The sequence below is a fragment of the Acanthaster planci genome, linkage group LG01 (assembly GCF_054643075.1).
Source record: "Acanthaster planci isolate LZ-2023a linkage group LG01, COTS_SCS, whole genome shotgun sequence".
Taxonomy (NCBI): Eukaryota; Metazoa; Echinodermata; class Asteroidea; order Valvatida; family Acanthasteridae; genus Acanthaster; species Acanthaster planci.
In genome coordinates, this window is record NC_141777.1 from 6,356,496 (window position 1) to 6,370,709 (window position 14,214).

Genomic DNA, 14,214 nt, shown 5'->3' on the forward strand with positions numbered 1-14,214 from the left:
GCAATGCATGCATGCTGTTATGTGTACCTTGCCCTTTCATAATTTTCGTTGTGCATTCGTCCGTTTCTTAACCTTTTTCATTTTGTAATTTCACTTGGTTTCAATCAGAAACTAATTCCGTGTTAGCGTATAGCCCGCAGCGTGTGACAGAGTATCAAAAACGGAAGCAACGTTTGAAGAGACAACGTACTAGGCTGAACATTCGGTCTGATTCAAGATCGTCACGTCAGTAGAACTCCGCACCCAAAACACCGCAGGGTAACACGCGCGCACTCAGCAAGGTAGCACATGCGCAATACCGAACTTAGTGACCTTTCGGGCTCGATATTTCCGTCCGAAAAGGCGGATCAAGTGCTAGTGGGAACGTGACTTGCAGTGTCGTTGCAGTAAGATCACACCAAAATGCTGGATCAAGATCCGCATTTCTCAATTCAAGTGGTAACGTGCTGTCGGCTTTCATAAGGAAGTACACTAACACTGCGTTTACACTTGATCCCTCAAGGAGGATCAGATCCAACAAGGGGTGATCAGATCCAGATCAAAACATGTGTAAACGCAACGCAGGATCAGATCCTGATCCTGGGATCTAATCCTTCTCTTGGGAAGGATCACATCTGGTTCAGATCCCGTGTGCGAGATCAATTTGCAAGTGCAAACGCAATGCCAGATAAGATCCAGATCAGATCCCGGAAGTTGGCGTAACTACATCTGGTGCAAGTCTTGAAGCGAGCGAAAAACAGGTCTGTGTCTTCATGAAGACCTACATGCCATGTATACGTACATGACATTGTGCACGTACCATACATACGCTGTTGGCCTGGATGCCACGTCCGTAACCAGCATTACACTGGTTCTCAGTTAAGCCTGTGTGCTTTTGTACTGTGACTTGGTAGTAAACTGGTACTTGCCATTCCCATTATCTTTCCACGTCGAGTTTCTGACTTTTGTTACCGCTACATATCGCTCTTCCAAAACCTTCCATTTCCTTATTTTTTATTGTTAAGTTTTTTCATTAGGCTCGTCAACGTGTTTGCTTCTGAGAAGGTCAATCTTTATCTCAAACAAAAGCCGCATATACCAAGTTTGTAACAACCGCTGCCGCTTTGCTCCTGTGCGCATAATCAATGAACTGTTCACACAACCTTTGCCCCGAGGTTGCAGGGCTTCAATGATTCCCTGTGGAATCAGGATCAAGTGTAAATGCGGCACAGATCTGATCCCCCTCATTTGATTGCTCTCGCTGGATCTGATCCTCCTTTGCAGGATCAAAGTGTAAACGCGGCGTTTGTAGTGTTCACACATTTCTTGATAATGTCTCAACCGAGGTGAACTGGTTTCACATACTTATAAATACAATCCAAACAGCCAAAGATAAAACAAGAAAAAGTTTAAATTTGTTTGACTACAAGCAACAAATGTATCTTTGATTGATGACAAATTTTGTGTAAACTGCAACACTAAAAAAAACCAGATTTCAAACCTTGCAGGAAATGTACCAGTACTGAAATTGTTTGTATAATGTACATACATGTACATCACATGCTTAACTACAGAATATGGTGCCGCATCATCTACTTGTAGTGAACAGTATTTTAGAATAATAAAATAATAATTTTTATTTATTCATTCATTTATATTGAGCATTTTCCATGATAACATGTATACTCAGAAGCATATGACGAGTAAAATTTAACAAAAACCCATCAACACAGTAATAATTGATTTCTATAATACCGGTACAGGTGCATTACTCATTAGTAACCGATAGTATTGGGTAACAGAAACAATTACCACAGTGATGTACCACTCTTGCACTTGGATGGACGTGTCTATTTTACACACCTGTACTACTACCGCTTTTCGACTAACGGGGTGCTGTAACTTGCCAAATACAGTAGATGGTCCTCAGTTGAAGAACATGTGATAACACTGAAGTAATGACAAGTCTTGGGATTGGTCCATTGGCACAAACAGTAACTCAACTGGGAGATCAGTAACAAGTCGATATCCAAAACAGCACAGGACTTTTTACATGTACCGGTGCATATACAATGTACATTTCATTTTGTAATGGCACAGGTATCCACACCCGAAGAATGATTTCAACGGCCTGATGTCTAGAACTGTACAACAGAATTTGTGACTGGTGCATTGCTTTATCGCTCCAAATTTTCATTTACAGTGTACCGGTACAATAAACCCTGTAAGGGACCAAATGTCCCCCATTAGAGCCAGGGCCTAAAAATGTACAATCCACACAAAGCAATAATTCAAAGGCATGCCTCAACCACAGAAAACAAAAATGAAAAAACCAGACAAGACTTGCTGCAATCACCCCACAAGCAACAGACAAGCCTGTAATTATCGGTACATGTATATGTACATGTACATACATGTATGTACTAGCACATGTACGGGTACCAAGGACCGTACATGTACATGGGATGATGTAAATTAAATTCATCTCTTGGAATATCAACACCTCTATGCAGGTCCACTAAATAGGATGCACCCGATGGAGTTAGCCAACAAAACCATACAGTACATGTACAGTACCGGTTGTTTCTGAGCATGGGTATAAGGCCGAACAAGGGTGTTTGTATGCATACATTGTGTCAGTATGTACGTAGTGTACATGTACATGTAGGAATGGTATGTACATGTATGCATTACATGTACATGTACAGTATGTCTCACACTTTTATGCATGTACTGTATGATCTAGGTTTTGTTGAAATGCCAGTGGTCTTAACATTCGACCTTTGTAGCCCTTAGTATTGTAAAATACATGTACATGTACATCATGTACAGCACAAGGTCTCCATCAGCAGACAGAATTTCAACCGATGTGGAAAAACCATTAAAAATGCAAAGCCTCTGTCCTTTTTCTAGACCCCAGGGTCTCTAGGTCATTCATGATTGGAAGTTGCTGGTACAAGCAGCATGTAGCCACATGTACATGTACACAGACTTCCCGGGCACAACAAGTAAGAAAATAGATACAAGCAATACCATTTGCTTCTGACTAGATTAAACAAACTATAAAATAAAAAACTAATAAGCTTCCTTACTGCTCCAACTCTCTTGTGATCAAAACATAATGCAAGCACGCTGCTGTCAGCATTGTTGTAGAAATACATGCATGACTTATAATGTACTTCAACAACACTTCCGAGGGCTAGATTTGGGTGTTTGGAGAAAGAAATTTTAAGATCAACTTTAAGGATATGTATTCAATGTATTTTGATGTGTTTTTAATGTTGTATTGTGTTTTTTTTTAGCAAAGCTTTACTTTATCAATTTACAGAACTTTAAAAAGATTTAAAGGGACTCAACTAAACATGTTGAACTGGGTATTAAATAAACATATACATGTACAGGTGCAAGTACATTTACACTGTGATGTGTACATGTACATTTAGAAAACTCTTGCACCTGCAGGTACATGGTATCAAATGACAATACATTCGTGCTACAGTACAGTAACCAGTTGGCAAGCAATTATTCTGCACTGATCTGCTATAAAGAGCACATGTCATTGCCATGTATCACTCAGTCACTGTACGACTGCCATTACTGATCATAAAACAACTCAATTTCAGGTATCAAATGAAGGATGCCTCTCTAATTGAATTTCTAGGGATCACTTGCTTTTTATTCATAACCTCATTGGACCTCATATACCACAGTGATGTACATGAGTCACTGATGAAAATCCCACCAGCAGATGTTTAGTTTTGGACTTCATACATGTGTACACATGGGCGACATTGTGGACGGACTGACATTTTCCTTCCATTTACCTTATTTGTTCAATAAAAGTGGATGTGCTCTATCAGAAGTACTGCCTGGCTTTGTCTGAATGACAAATGTGAATGTGAAAGTATAAATATGAAGCAAGATAAGGGACAGAGAGAACCCCCCCTTTGTGTTGGTCATTGCCTTACTGGAATCTCAGGAATTCTTTTTAGATGGGAGGGATGTGTTAGGTACCGGTAACACCAGTCTAGAGTGTCTATAAGGTTTGGACATATAAGTTGGGGGTACCCCTCCATCCCATATTTTGCTGGGTATAGAAGTCAAGACTGATTAAAAAAAATCCTGCTTTCTGATAACTATTTCATTTTATCAAAGATATTTCTGTACACATCTTGTGAGACCTTGATATATGGCAGATCAAGGAGGTATTTCTATTCACGACATACCGTACATGTATACAGTACGAAAAGTAACCCAATACTCACTTAAGAGTCCAGTTGTTGTCTGGTGTGGAATACTCCATGATGTCAACCTCAGGACCAGGCAAACTGGCTATCGGGACGTGTCCGCAATCTCTGCCTCGCATGTAGATATTGCGGGCAAAGAAATTCACAAAATCAGAAAACAGCGGCACAAAGTCCTGAAGGACAAAGAAAAAGAGACACAAAGAGTAAAGACAACGAGGAATCATTGCTTCTGTTCTCTATTAATGAAATGAACTGTGAAAACTCTATTGTCAAGTTTGATGTGAAAATCAAGTTTCTACACTGGAGGAGACAAAAAGTACACGTTCAAACATTTTCCCCTCTATGGGATCAAGTTGTGGTTTCATTGGAAATGTCTTCAAGATCTTAAAAGTCAAGAAAAGTAAGAATAACGTCCTCTGTCATTTCTCTGTCAACTCCTGTGACACAAACATAACTCTGCTTAGAAGAAAATAAATAAGTATATTTAATATTATTTTTGCAATTGTATAAAAAGACAAGTGAGCATCTCCATGTGTGAATAGTGTAACAGTTTTTAGGGCTGTGTCGAATATCCGAATATTCGATCGATTATCAAATATTTGAATATTAGTTTCCAAATTTGAATATTCGAATGCAAAATTAATGTAAAGGGAGAATTTTCTTTTGTTTTAAATGAGAAAAATCATACTAGGGAGGCTTGTTTCATGCAGATTCAAATGAAAGTGACAGAATAATATATCTTACAAGGATTCAAAAAGTAAATCATTCATTAAAAAATCTAAAAGGAATAAACTGTAAACAGGGCAAGAAGTATTATTTATCTGTTAAATCTTGGTAAGTCGTGGCTGGAGAGAGTCCTAGAAGTTAAAAGCTATTACCAGTACAGTGATTATAATGTACAATTCTGTGTGTTATTGCAACTTATTTTGTGTATGGTTTCTTCATCAACAATCTGCTGGTCAGTACAACCGAATATTTGATCAAAGTGAAGGTCGAATATTTGAATAGTGAATTATTTGAATTGACTCAGCCCTAACAGATTTTAGGAACATTCAGTGCCATAAAGCTACAGGTAGAATCACACTTTGGCCATTTTCTGACCAGTTCTGGTATTTGTCTTATTGAAAGTATTGGTGGCCAGACAAAATGTCCAAAAGATGCCGGTATGTTAATAATAATGCACAGGTACATGTACATGTACATTGAATCTGATTTTTAAACATCTATCGACTATACATGTGTACATGTAAATCGATAACAAGTAAAAGCCTTACTCATAGCTGTGCTAGCTGGTACCATGTGTCACAGGCAGGTGTGCCCCATGTTCAAGGATGCATCTATAGTGTAATTAAGGGAGGAGAACACTCCCGTCCTCAAACCCCCCCAAGGAGGTCTGTGTCCTTGTTCCCCTCTCCCCAGGTGTCCCTCCTCCATTTGACAATTTTGAAATGTGCCCATCTAAATGTTCAAGCTGTAGTTCACCAGCTTCCGGAACCCCCTGAAAAAATATACACACCCGCAGTCCCTAATAAATATGACACTGGATCGAATGAGCACAGGAGTATTGGCAACCGGCACAAAACATCTCACTGGAATAGCCAATACAATTCTCTGCCAGCTACGTGTACATGTAGCTGGTATGTACATGTAGCTGGTATGTACATGTAGATGTACATGTAGCGGATGTATACATGTACACTTCCCGGTACATAACATGCATCACCTCATCAATATGCCGGTAGAAAACCTTGTATATTTAAGGTATCCACACGCTAAAAATAAAAACCCATTACATTAGGAACTGCGGCTTATTTTGAAAAGTCAGTTGGCCATTTAGAGGTCTTCTATTACCGCAAGTGCAGTGCATGAGTATAATGCATGATATATTTTCTCAGTATTCAGTATTGTTACAGTTGGTACCATATTGTGTGTGTGAGATACCGATAACATGCAAAGGCATTTAAAAATAAAGTTGGTGCAACTGGAATTGAAACTGAAGATTAACTAAATATTTAGGGAACGTGTACACCTCAATGAACTAGGGTTCTTTCAGTGTGTATGTATTGTTTGCATGTCTTCTTGAATTTGAAAGAAGTATGTGGATGTTCTATAAGCTGTACTGCTGCCAGGAAGGGGCCCAAGTAATTAGGTACAAAAAAGACAAATTTTGCCCATGGGTTTTGAAAAAACAAAGTAACAGATTACTCTTTTTTTAATTTCAAGATGGGTGAATTTTTTTTTTCATATGCAACAATCCTTGGTTTTCCATTGTTCAAAGCTACAAAATTCACAAAACGATGAAGAGGATTGTATGTTTTCAGCATTTTCAATAAGTGTGCATGTAGCGAAGGTTTTCCCAGCCAAATGCGTCAAAACAGCAGTGAAATTTATGAACGAGGATTCATGTTCAAATAAGTATTCTCAGATCATTGCTCTTGTGTTTCAATTTCAAACTTAAAGCCTTTCCATTCGTTTACAGACACTGAATCATGTCATTTCACGCATCCAGTTTAGAAGCTTCATTCAGTTCTAAGACAATGCAAACCCAACATTCAGTTTCACTCTGGGCGACTGGAAGAAAAATTTCCCCCTGAATGTTACTTTTGTTTTCATCTCTGAGCAATCATGTTCCCGCTTCGAGCCTTCAAATTTGAGCAGGAAAATACAACATCTATGAAGAAAACTTTATAAGAGAAACTTGGAATGCAAGACATTAGTATTAATTAATGTGCCTATAAAAACAGAGGAGACTACAGGTATACATGTGTATATGTTCTCAAAAATGATAATTGTTCCATGTCTTGTACATGAATGTTGTTCCATGCAACCTGCTGTATCTAAAATGACAAATTACAGATCAGAACTTCAAATGCATTTTGGCAAATATGATCACCTAGACCTTCATTAAGGATGCTGATACAGGTATCCTTGTATCCCAAAAATCTCTCAACAAAATGCGGTTTACTTATAAATGTACAAAAACACACACTGTCCCTCTGTACATGTATATGTAACTGTGTACTTGTTTATTTATGTGCTAAATGAAACAATTAACCCTAACCCTACATAATACTACAAATTACTACTTGTAGTAAAATGTAGTACTGAGCGCTGTTGCTTGTAAGAGGACATGACCTTATTGTTCTCTGAAGCCATAAAATACAATAGATAAGACAATGTACATGTACCATACAGTGCTGTGGCTCTATGAATGCATGGCTTTATTGTTCTCTGTACAAGTAACAATGGAAGTAACCTAGCCAGAAGTAGTTATCTGCAGCACTGGGTCCTTCAGGATCAGACTATAGTGCTTAGTATTTTGTAGTGCTGTGTAGTGTATGCCAAACAATATGCTTGGCAATTAGGGTTAAAGTAACCCGAATGCTGTGACACAGGAAGGTTTGAAGATTGCATGGTAAAGATCATGGTCATGACTCCATGATGTGTAAAGTGTGGAAAATACATGTAACTTACATGTATGTATTCTATTTTTGATGGATATGTGTAAGTCGACACTTTCTGGAGGTACAAAAAAATATCTACACTGTAAGTGGATTCAACCAAGCAAGTAACTAACGGTACAGTAGGTGAGGATGAAAAGCACAACTTGTTTTTTACAATGCCTAATATACCGGTAAAACAGCACTACACTGGTGCATATTTAATTAATCATAAGTACTGCAAATGCATGCGTAACTGCAGGTTGTCATAAAGTGGATTAACTTGACTATGAACCTTAACCAAAATTGAGAGCAATAAAGGGTAGGCCTAATGACAACTGAGTTTCAAATTAATGTTTGGTGTTTAATATCTTCAGTGGTATGGTATGATTGGATTGGATGTATGGATTGGTACATGTACAACGTATGTTGACGTGAGAATTAAAGTTCATTTTGATAAACATTTGATTGTTATACACATACACGTATATGTACTTGGACCTTGGCATATACATGTACAACGGTACATGTACAGGTATATTGAGCCAAATGGTACGGCAACTGTTTCATACATGTGCCAGGTTACAATTACTGGCCACAACCTACATGTTTAACAGGTGATAGTTCTAGTGAATGAATACATCAGTACTCAGTTAACTTGTAGAAAAAACTGTACTGCAGGCTAATTAGAACTGACCACATTTCTTAATGCTTTACCTCTATTATTCAAATGTACATACATGTACATGTACACACTGCATATACACAACAAATCTGAATCAACTAATGGAAAAAAAATTGGCTGGCAACCAAGCTAATTGACACTGTTATAATGTACTAATTTTTTAAGGGGGGTGGTCCGGTGGTGATACATTTACATACAATGTACACCTTTGCCCAAATAAGACTGCCAAGTACATGTACATGTACAAGTACATGTATGTGCCTCTCTACAAAGCCATTTGTGCCTGATATGGCAGTATTGGGCTAGTAAACTCCCCAGGGAGCTGAGATGGAATGTTCAGATGCTATGCGCCTAATGTGTAGGGATAATGATAATATAACGGTACCTTTGAATTACATGTACCGGTATAGCTACTGAATGATACGGTGCACCATACATGTAAATGCTTGGATATAATTATTAATATTATCAAGTTCATTTTTTGAAAAACAAATAAAGTCATGCATGCTACAGAACAAGGTCCCACAATGGTTTACATGTACTTGTTCACTTCCAAAGAATTCTCCTATCTGGGTATCATGGTTAATGTACCTGCTGGTACACGAGTCAAAGCAATGCGATGCAAAGACAGCTGTGACTCTAGTGACAAGATCATATTTTAACGTAACAAGACATCTGCCAGACATGCTCAAAAATAGTAATTGACATGTAAGCTTCTGCACATGAAGTTATTCATGAGGACACTCCTCCACTGTAGCAAAGCAGATCTCTTGTTCTCCTACACATGCATTCTGATGTCATTTTAGCTTAAATCAAAGTAGCTTAAAACGGATAATCCTGAAGCTTACGGCCCAAAGAACCACCTTCATATACAAAGCAGATCTATTGTAGTCAATTTTGTGAATGTTTAATACTGCACTTAGAAAAATTGAAACAATTTTTCTTAGCTGTCCTGTGTAAAGAAAATATTTTTAAATGCAGAAAATTGTTCTTTAGCTTTGGTTGGGATTTGTTCTTTTCTTATTTGCTTTATACCAGTACTCGTTTGTAGATTGAGATAGCTTTGTGGAGACTCTGCTAATGTACATGTACAGTCAATATTGTTGAAAAGTCAACATTACTAGGATTTTTCTTTATTTCCATTCCTCAACAACTACATGAACATATACATGTACATATCAATGTGACTACACAATCATACCGGGACTATGGTACTGGTATACATGTACATGCACTGTACATACATAGTACTTCTGTACCTGTGTATGTTAGGGAGTAGATGTGACTGACAAAACCTGCAATCTACCCTACACAAATCCTCCTATATCCACTTTTTACAGTATTCTTCCAAACATTAGGGTCTGTGGATGTATCAATTTTACCTGATTATTCGATATCACTTTTAAAACTGTCGATAATGAATTCTAAAATCGTACCAGATATAAAAAATCTCAGTGTTGGATGTGATAGTGAAAATACTGAAAGCAAGTAAAATCATTGACAAAATGAATCTCAAGTCTGAGTTACACTTAACATGGCTGTTACTTGAATTTTGCTTGGAATTTAAAAGTGCAATGTAGTGGTCAATTGTGTCTGTGACCAGAAATAAATCATAGCTGAATAGTACTGATGTCTGATCCCTGTTTTCCATGGAAATTGGAATTGTCCACTCAAATTCACTGCCTCATCTGCCCCAATGGACACTTAAAATGCATACTTACTGTATTTTCCTCTTTTATTGACTCTTATAGTTTCGGTGTTACCTAAAGGTGCATTTTCCTGAATGCTTATACATGTACATGTACCAGTATTCTGGTATGAAACATGTCGCACTGTGTGTTTCAAATCATAACATGCATTTCTTGTCATTTTTCACTATTTTTCACTGACTATTTAATGGGCCAATGATAATAATCAGGCTAATTAAAAAAACAGATTTCTGGTGTGGTATCTAGGCTTGGACAGTGTTGAGATATTTCCTACTACAGAGGTTTTCTTTGAGACCAGCGGTGAAAAATAAAATTTCGAAGGACAGTTGGCAGCTGCTCAAGTTTTATGTTACCAAGTCCAGATGGGCACCATTCTTATCTCTCCACTGTCCTTCCTCCACGGAGTGACGGTGTAAGCATAACACTGGATAACTAGCCATGAAGAATGGAATGAAACATGTGGATATGGTGGTTTTTCTTTATTTTAAAGGGCTCTGCAAACATTCCAAACACATTAGTAAGAATACCACAGTACTGAAATTCCATACTGAGAATGCCGATATCTTGATTATGATCGAAAAATTCTGATATAGGTCATTCCATGAGGTTGGGTCGGGACGGTGTCAATTGTTACATGGGTTCCGTAAAAATGAACAGCTATTTCCCTGCATGTGGATTCCAAACTGACATTGGTATACATCTTGCAAGGCAGAATACAGAGGTGTGTTATTTTTTAAAGTAAATGACCTACTCTACAGGTCATGACAGGTGGAAAATGTTACAAGGACAGAGTCACGAATTGCAACCCAACCCCATGGAATGACCCATACCAAAAGACCATACATGTACCATGCTTGTACATGTACCAGTATGCACTGTACACTGCGCAGCCCACTGAGCTGGAACACGGAATCAGGTGTGTCCAGACAAAACACCCTTCACATCACCCTGGTCACCCATCCTTAGCCAATCAAAAAGCTCTGCCCCACAAGTTACCCAGTAACTGGTGGTAAACTGGTACACTGTACCAGTACTGTACTGGGACATGCCATGAGGTCACAGCATGGTTGGGCACAGGGTTCAGATCACTCTCCAATTACATTGCACAAGTACAGTAGGAGTAGTGGATTATTGTGGGATTGTATAATACATGCATTGTCACATAACAAACTGACTTCAGTATACAAATTGAACAAGGCTAATGTAAACAGGAACCCTCAATATGCTTCAGTCACAGCAACATACAGGTTGTTAAACTTATTGACAACAGTGCATCATAATAAAGAACTCAGTTTGTTGTTTCCAACTCAAACAAAAGTGTTGAAAGAAGGCCTGAAGATTTATTTTGCAAATGTGGTCATGTGTTTTTCTCAACTTTCATCTCTTAAAACAAACACAATGAATGTGGCTGACAAAAAACCATCAATCTATCCTACACCATGCCTCAAATCCTCTCACTCAATTCTCATTCACAGCATTCCTCTGAACTGACACCCACATGTACAGTACACTTAATAGCTCCATGACTTCACGGACCACTGAGGCCAGGTCTGAATTACCAGTACTTGGCTGTGGCTTGGCACTACACACAAGTCTATGATAGTTGCTACAGCCACAACCCAAAAGTCCTGTGTGAATTCAAGCCATAGCCAAGTAATTCAGGCACAGGCTTGGCAACAAGCAGCTGCAGACAAAACACCCCTCGCATCACCCCATGCTTCCAACACGTCACCCCATCCTGAATACAATGCTTGCCCTCGATGTCTGAGGTCACAGTATCATGAATTGTTACATCACTGTGTAATCAAGAACCAGAGGGCCAAGGTTGTCACTCAGGGTTCAATGTCAAGCTCTCATTTGCCTTTCACCCACATGTACAGCTTAATACACACACACACCTGGTCTATGCAGATCATACCCTGATACTGGGGGGATTCAAAGCTGAAAGTTTGGGTTGCCCTGGTTCCTGGATTCCAGAGACATAAGTAGAATTTCTTCTGACCCAAGGTCAAAAATTTATGCAATGGCTTCTATAAGAAGACACATGGCACAAGATGAAGCAAAGTGGGCTCAGTATCCGTAGGTTACCATCATGTTAGCACTGTTGCCCTGATGATTTTGGTACATTTTAAGCACCCCCATTTAAGCTGCTCTTCATGTGTATGATATCAATGTAAAGGGTTTAAGTACATGTATGAAGATTATGACAAGAGAGTGATTTCTGTTTTGATATGAAACTCAATGTCCATTTTAATGTCACACTGATAAATGTACATGTAAGTAAATTTTGGTCTGTCCATTTTTTTAATTTGACTGTAAAAAAGAACTCATTCAAACCACAGCTTGCATGTCACAAGTGCACAATATTTTTGGAAGTTGAAACACTTACAGATATTCAAAACCATCAGGAAACATAACTAACATGACTGGCCTCTTTATTGCATTTTGTGTCACATACCGGTACACTGTACATGCATGTCTTACATAATAAGCAACTTGCCAGCTGGATAGACTTGGTGTAGGAATTGTGAAATGACACTGTGTGACCTACTCACAAAAGAAAACAAGCACATTGTGTTCATGTTCTGATTGTGCCAACTGCTGTGGCTGTGACAAATTTTCCACTGAATGAGCACAAAAGCGTAGCAATAATGCTTGAGGGAAATGGTGGATGCATGTACATGCAAATGTTTAAGCCTGGAAGGGCAAATGACACCCACTGAAACAAAGATTTGTACCACTACATAAAAAAACTTTATATTGAATCTTGATACATGTATATGTATGGCATACATGTAGATGTGCACATACATGTGCGTGCACAATGTCTGTCACTTTTTACATGTACAATGTACATGTACATGTCCGTATTTGACATACATGCATATTTACATCGGAACAAGGAAACGAGGATTATCTATTCTTCAAAATTAAAGGTTCAAGGAGGAAACAACTTTAACAAGGAAACATCACAAGAACAAATGGAACATTTCTTGTTATTCTACATATAGTAATGTACATGTACAAGCACAGGTAGAACAGGTGCAGTACATTTACTGAACCCCAGTGCTGGTACACGTACATGTACATGTATGTGCATCCAAAACAGCTGATGGCTTTTGTCAGTTAATTTGTTCCCAATAAACCTACCGGTACATGTAAAGTCTCTATCCAAGTGCACTGTCAGTATACAAATCTATCCAGGATAATAGATGCATAAAAATTTAGTTGCCTGTTCAAAGTTCATGCTAAACTAAAGCCGGCCTATCAACAGTAACAGTCCCAAGTCCTCCAATTTCAATATAATTTTACATACACCCTAGGGGGCTAGGGTTAGTATCTACCACTACAAAACTGTATACATGTAGATGTACATGTTTTAAAGACATTTTTCAGTCTTTTCAGTAACTACATGTACTTACAGTATTACCCTGGTCAGCAACACTCACACGTATGTACTTGTATGTGACCTTTTTTGTTGTCTTATAGAGGTTCCTTTTTAATTTAGATTAAAATGTCCAAACCCAGCACAAGTGATAAAATAAATCCACATACTTTGAGCTTGGGGGACTCCTGAGCACCAGGCATCTTCATGATTCCCAGTCTCCAGAGATGCTCCTTGATGTAGCCCACCAGAATGAGAACCAGGAAGCCGAAGTAGGTGATGACGGCAACATGCAAGGGGGTCTCTTCAAAAACCTCTTCAAACTTGCTTTCCCTTGGCCTCTGCAGATCAGATCATAACAAATTGGGGAAACCATTTAAAGAGAGGTATTCCTCAGCTTTTAGCAGATCAACAATGAGACTGATATTTGTAGAGCATCAACACTCCTCAATGATGGTCACTCTTCTAGTCTTCTGTCACTTTCTACATGTAGTTGTGTCAAATATTACAGCAACCCACAACAAAAAATACATGAACAGTATCGGCCATGTTCACTGTAAACATGTAATTTGGCTACAGGAATTTAAACCACTGTTAAACAACTTTAATGGTGACTTTAATAAAATTTCTGTTCTTCAAAATTTCATTTATGCTTTATATCAACACTGCTAATGCAAACTACCTTAGAACTTCTACATTAAACAATGGCCAGAAATGTGGTAAGTAATGAAACCAAAGTACTAAAGAAACGAGTTTTGACAGGTTTAGG

At 38.3% G+C, this 14,214-nt stretch overlaps 1 protein-coding gene across 2 annotated transcripts in view; it reads right to left on the reverse strand.

Annotated features, from left to right (window-relative positions):
- The window catches only part of LOC110986243 (serine palmitoyltransferase 2-like), a 49,091-nt gene that overhangs the window by 25,071 nt on the left and 9,806 nt on the right, over positions 1–14,214 (reverse strand). For both annotated transcript variants that reach the window (XM_022247974.2, XM_022247973.2), the window contains exons 3-4: positions 13,616–13,786; positions 4,245–4,399 (exon numbers count right to left, since the gene is read on the reverse strand). In XM_022247974.2, coding sequence (XP_022103666.1) covers positions 4,245–4,399; positions 13,616–13,786 — 326 coding nt within the window. The remainder of the gene's footprint in view (positions 1–4,244; positions 4,400–13,615; positions 13,787–14,214) is intronic.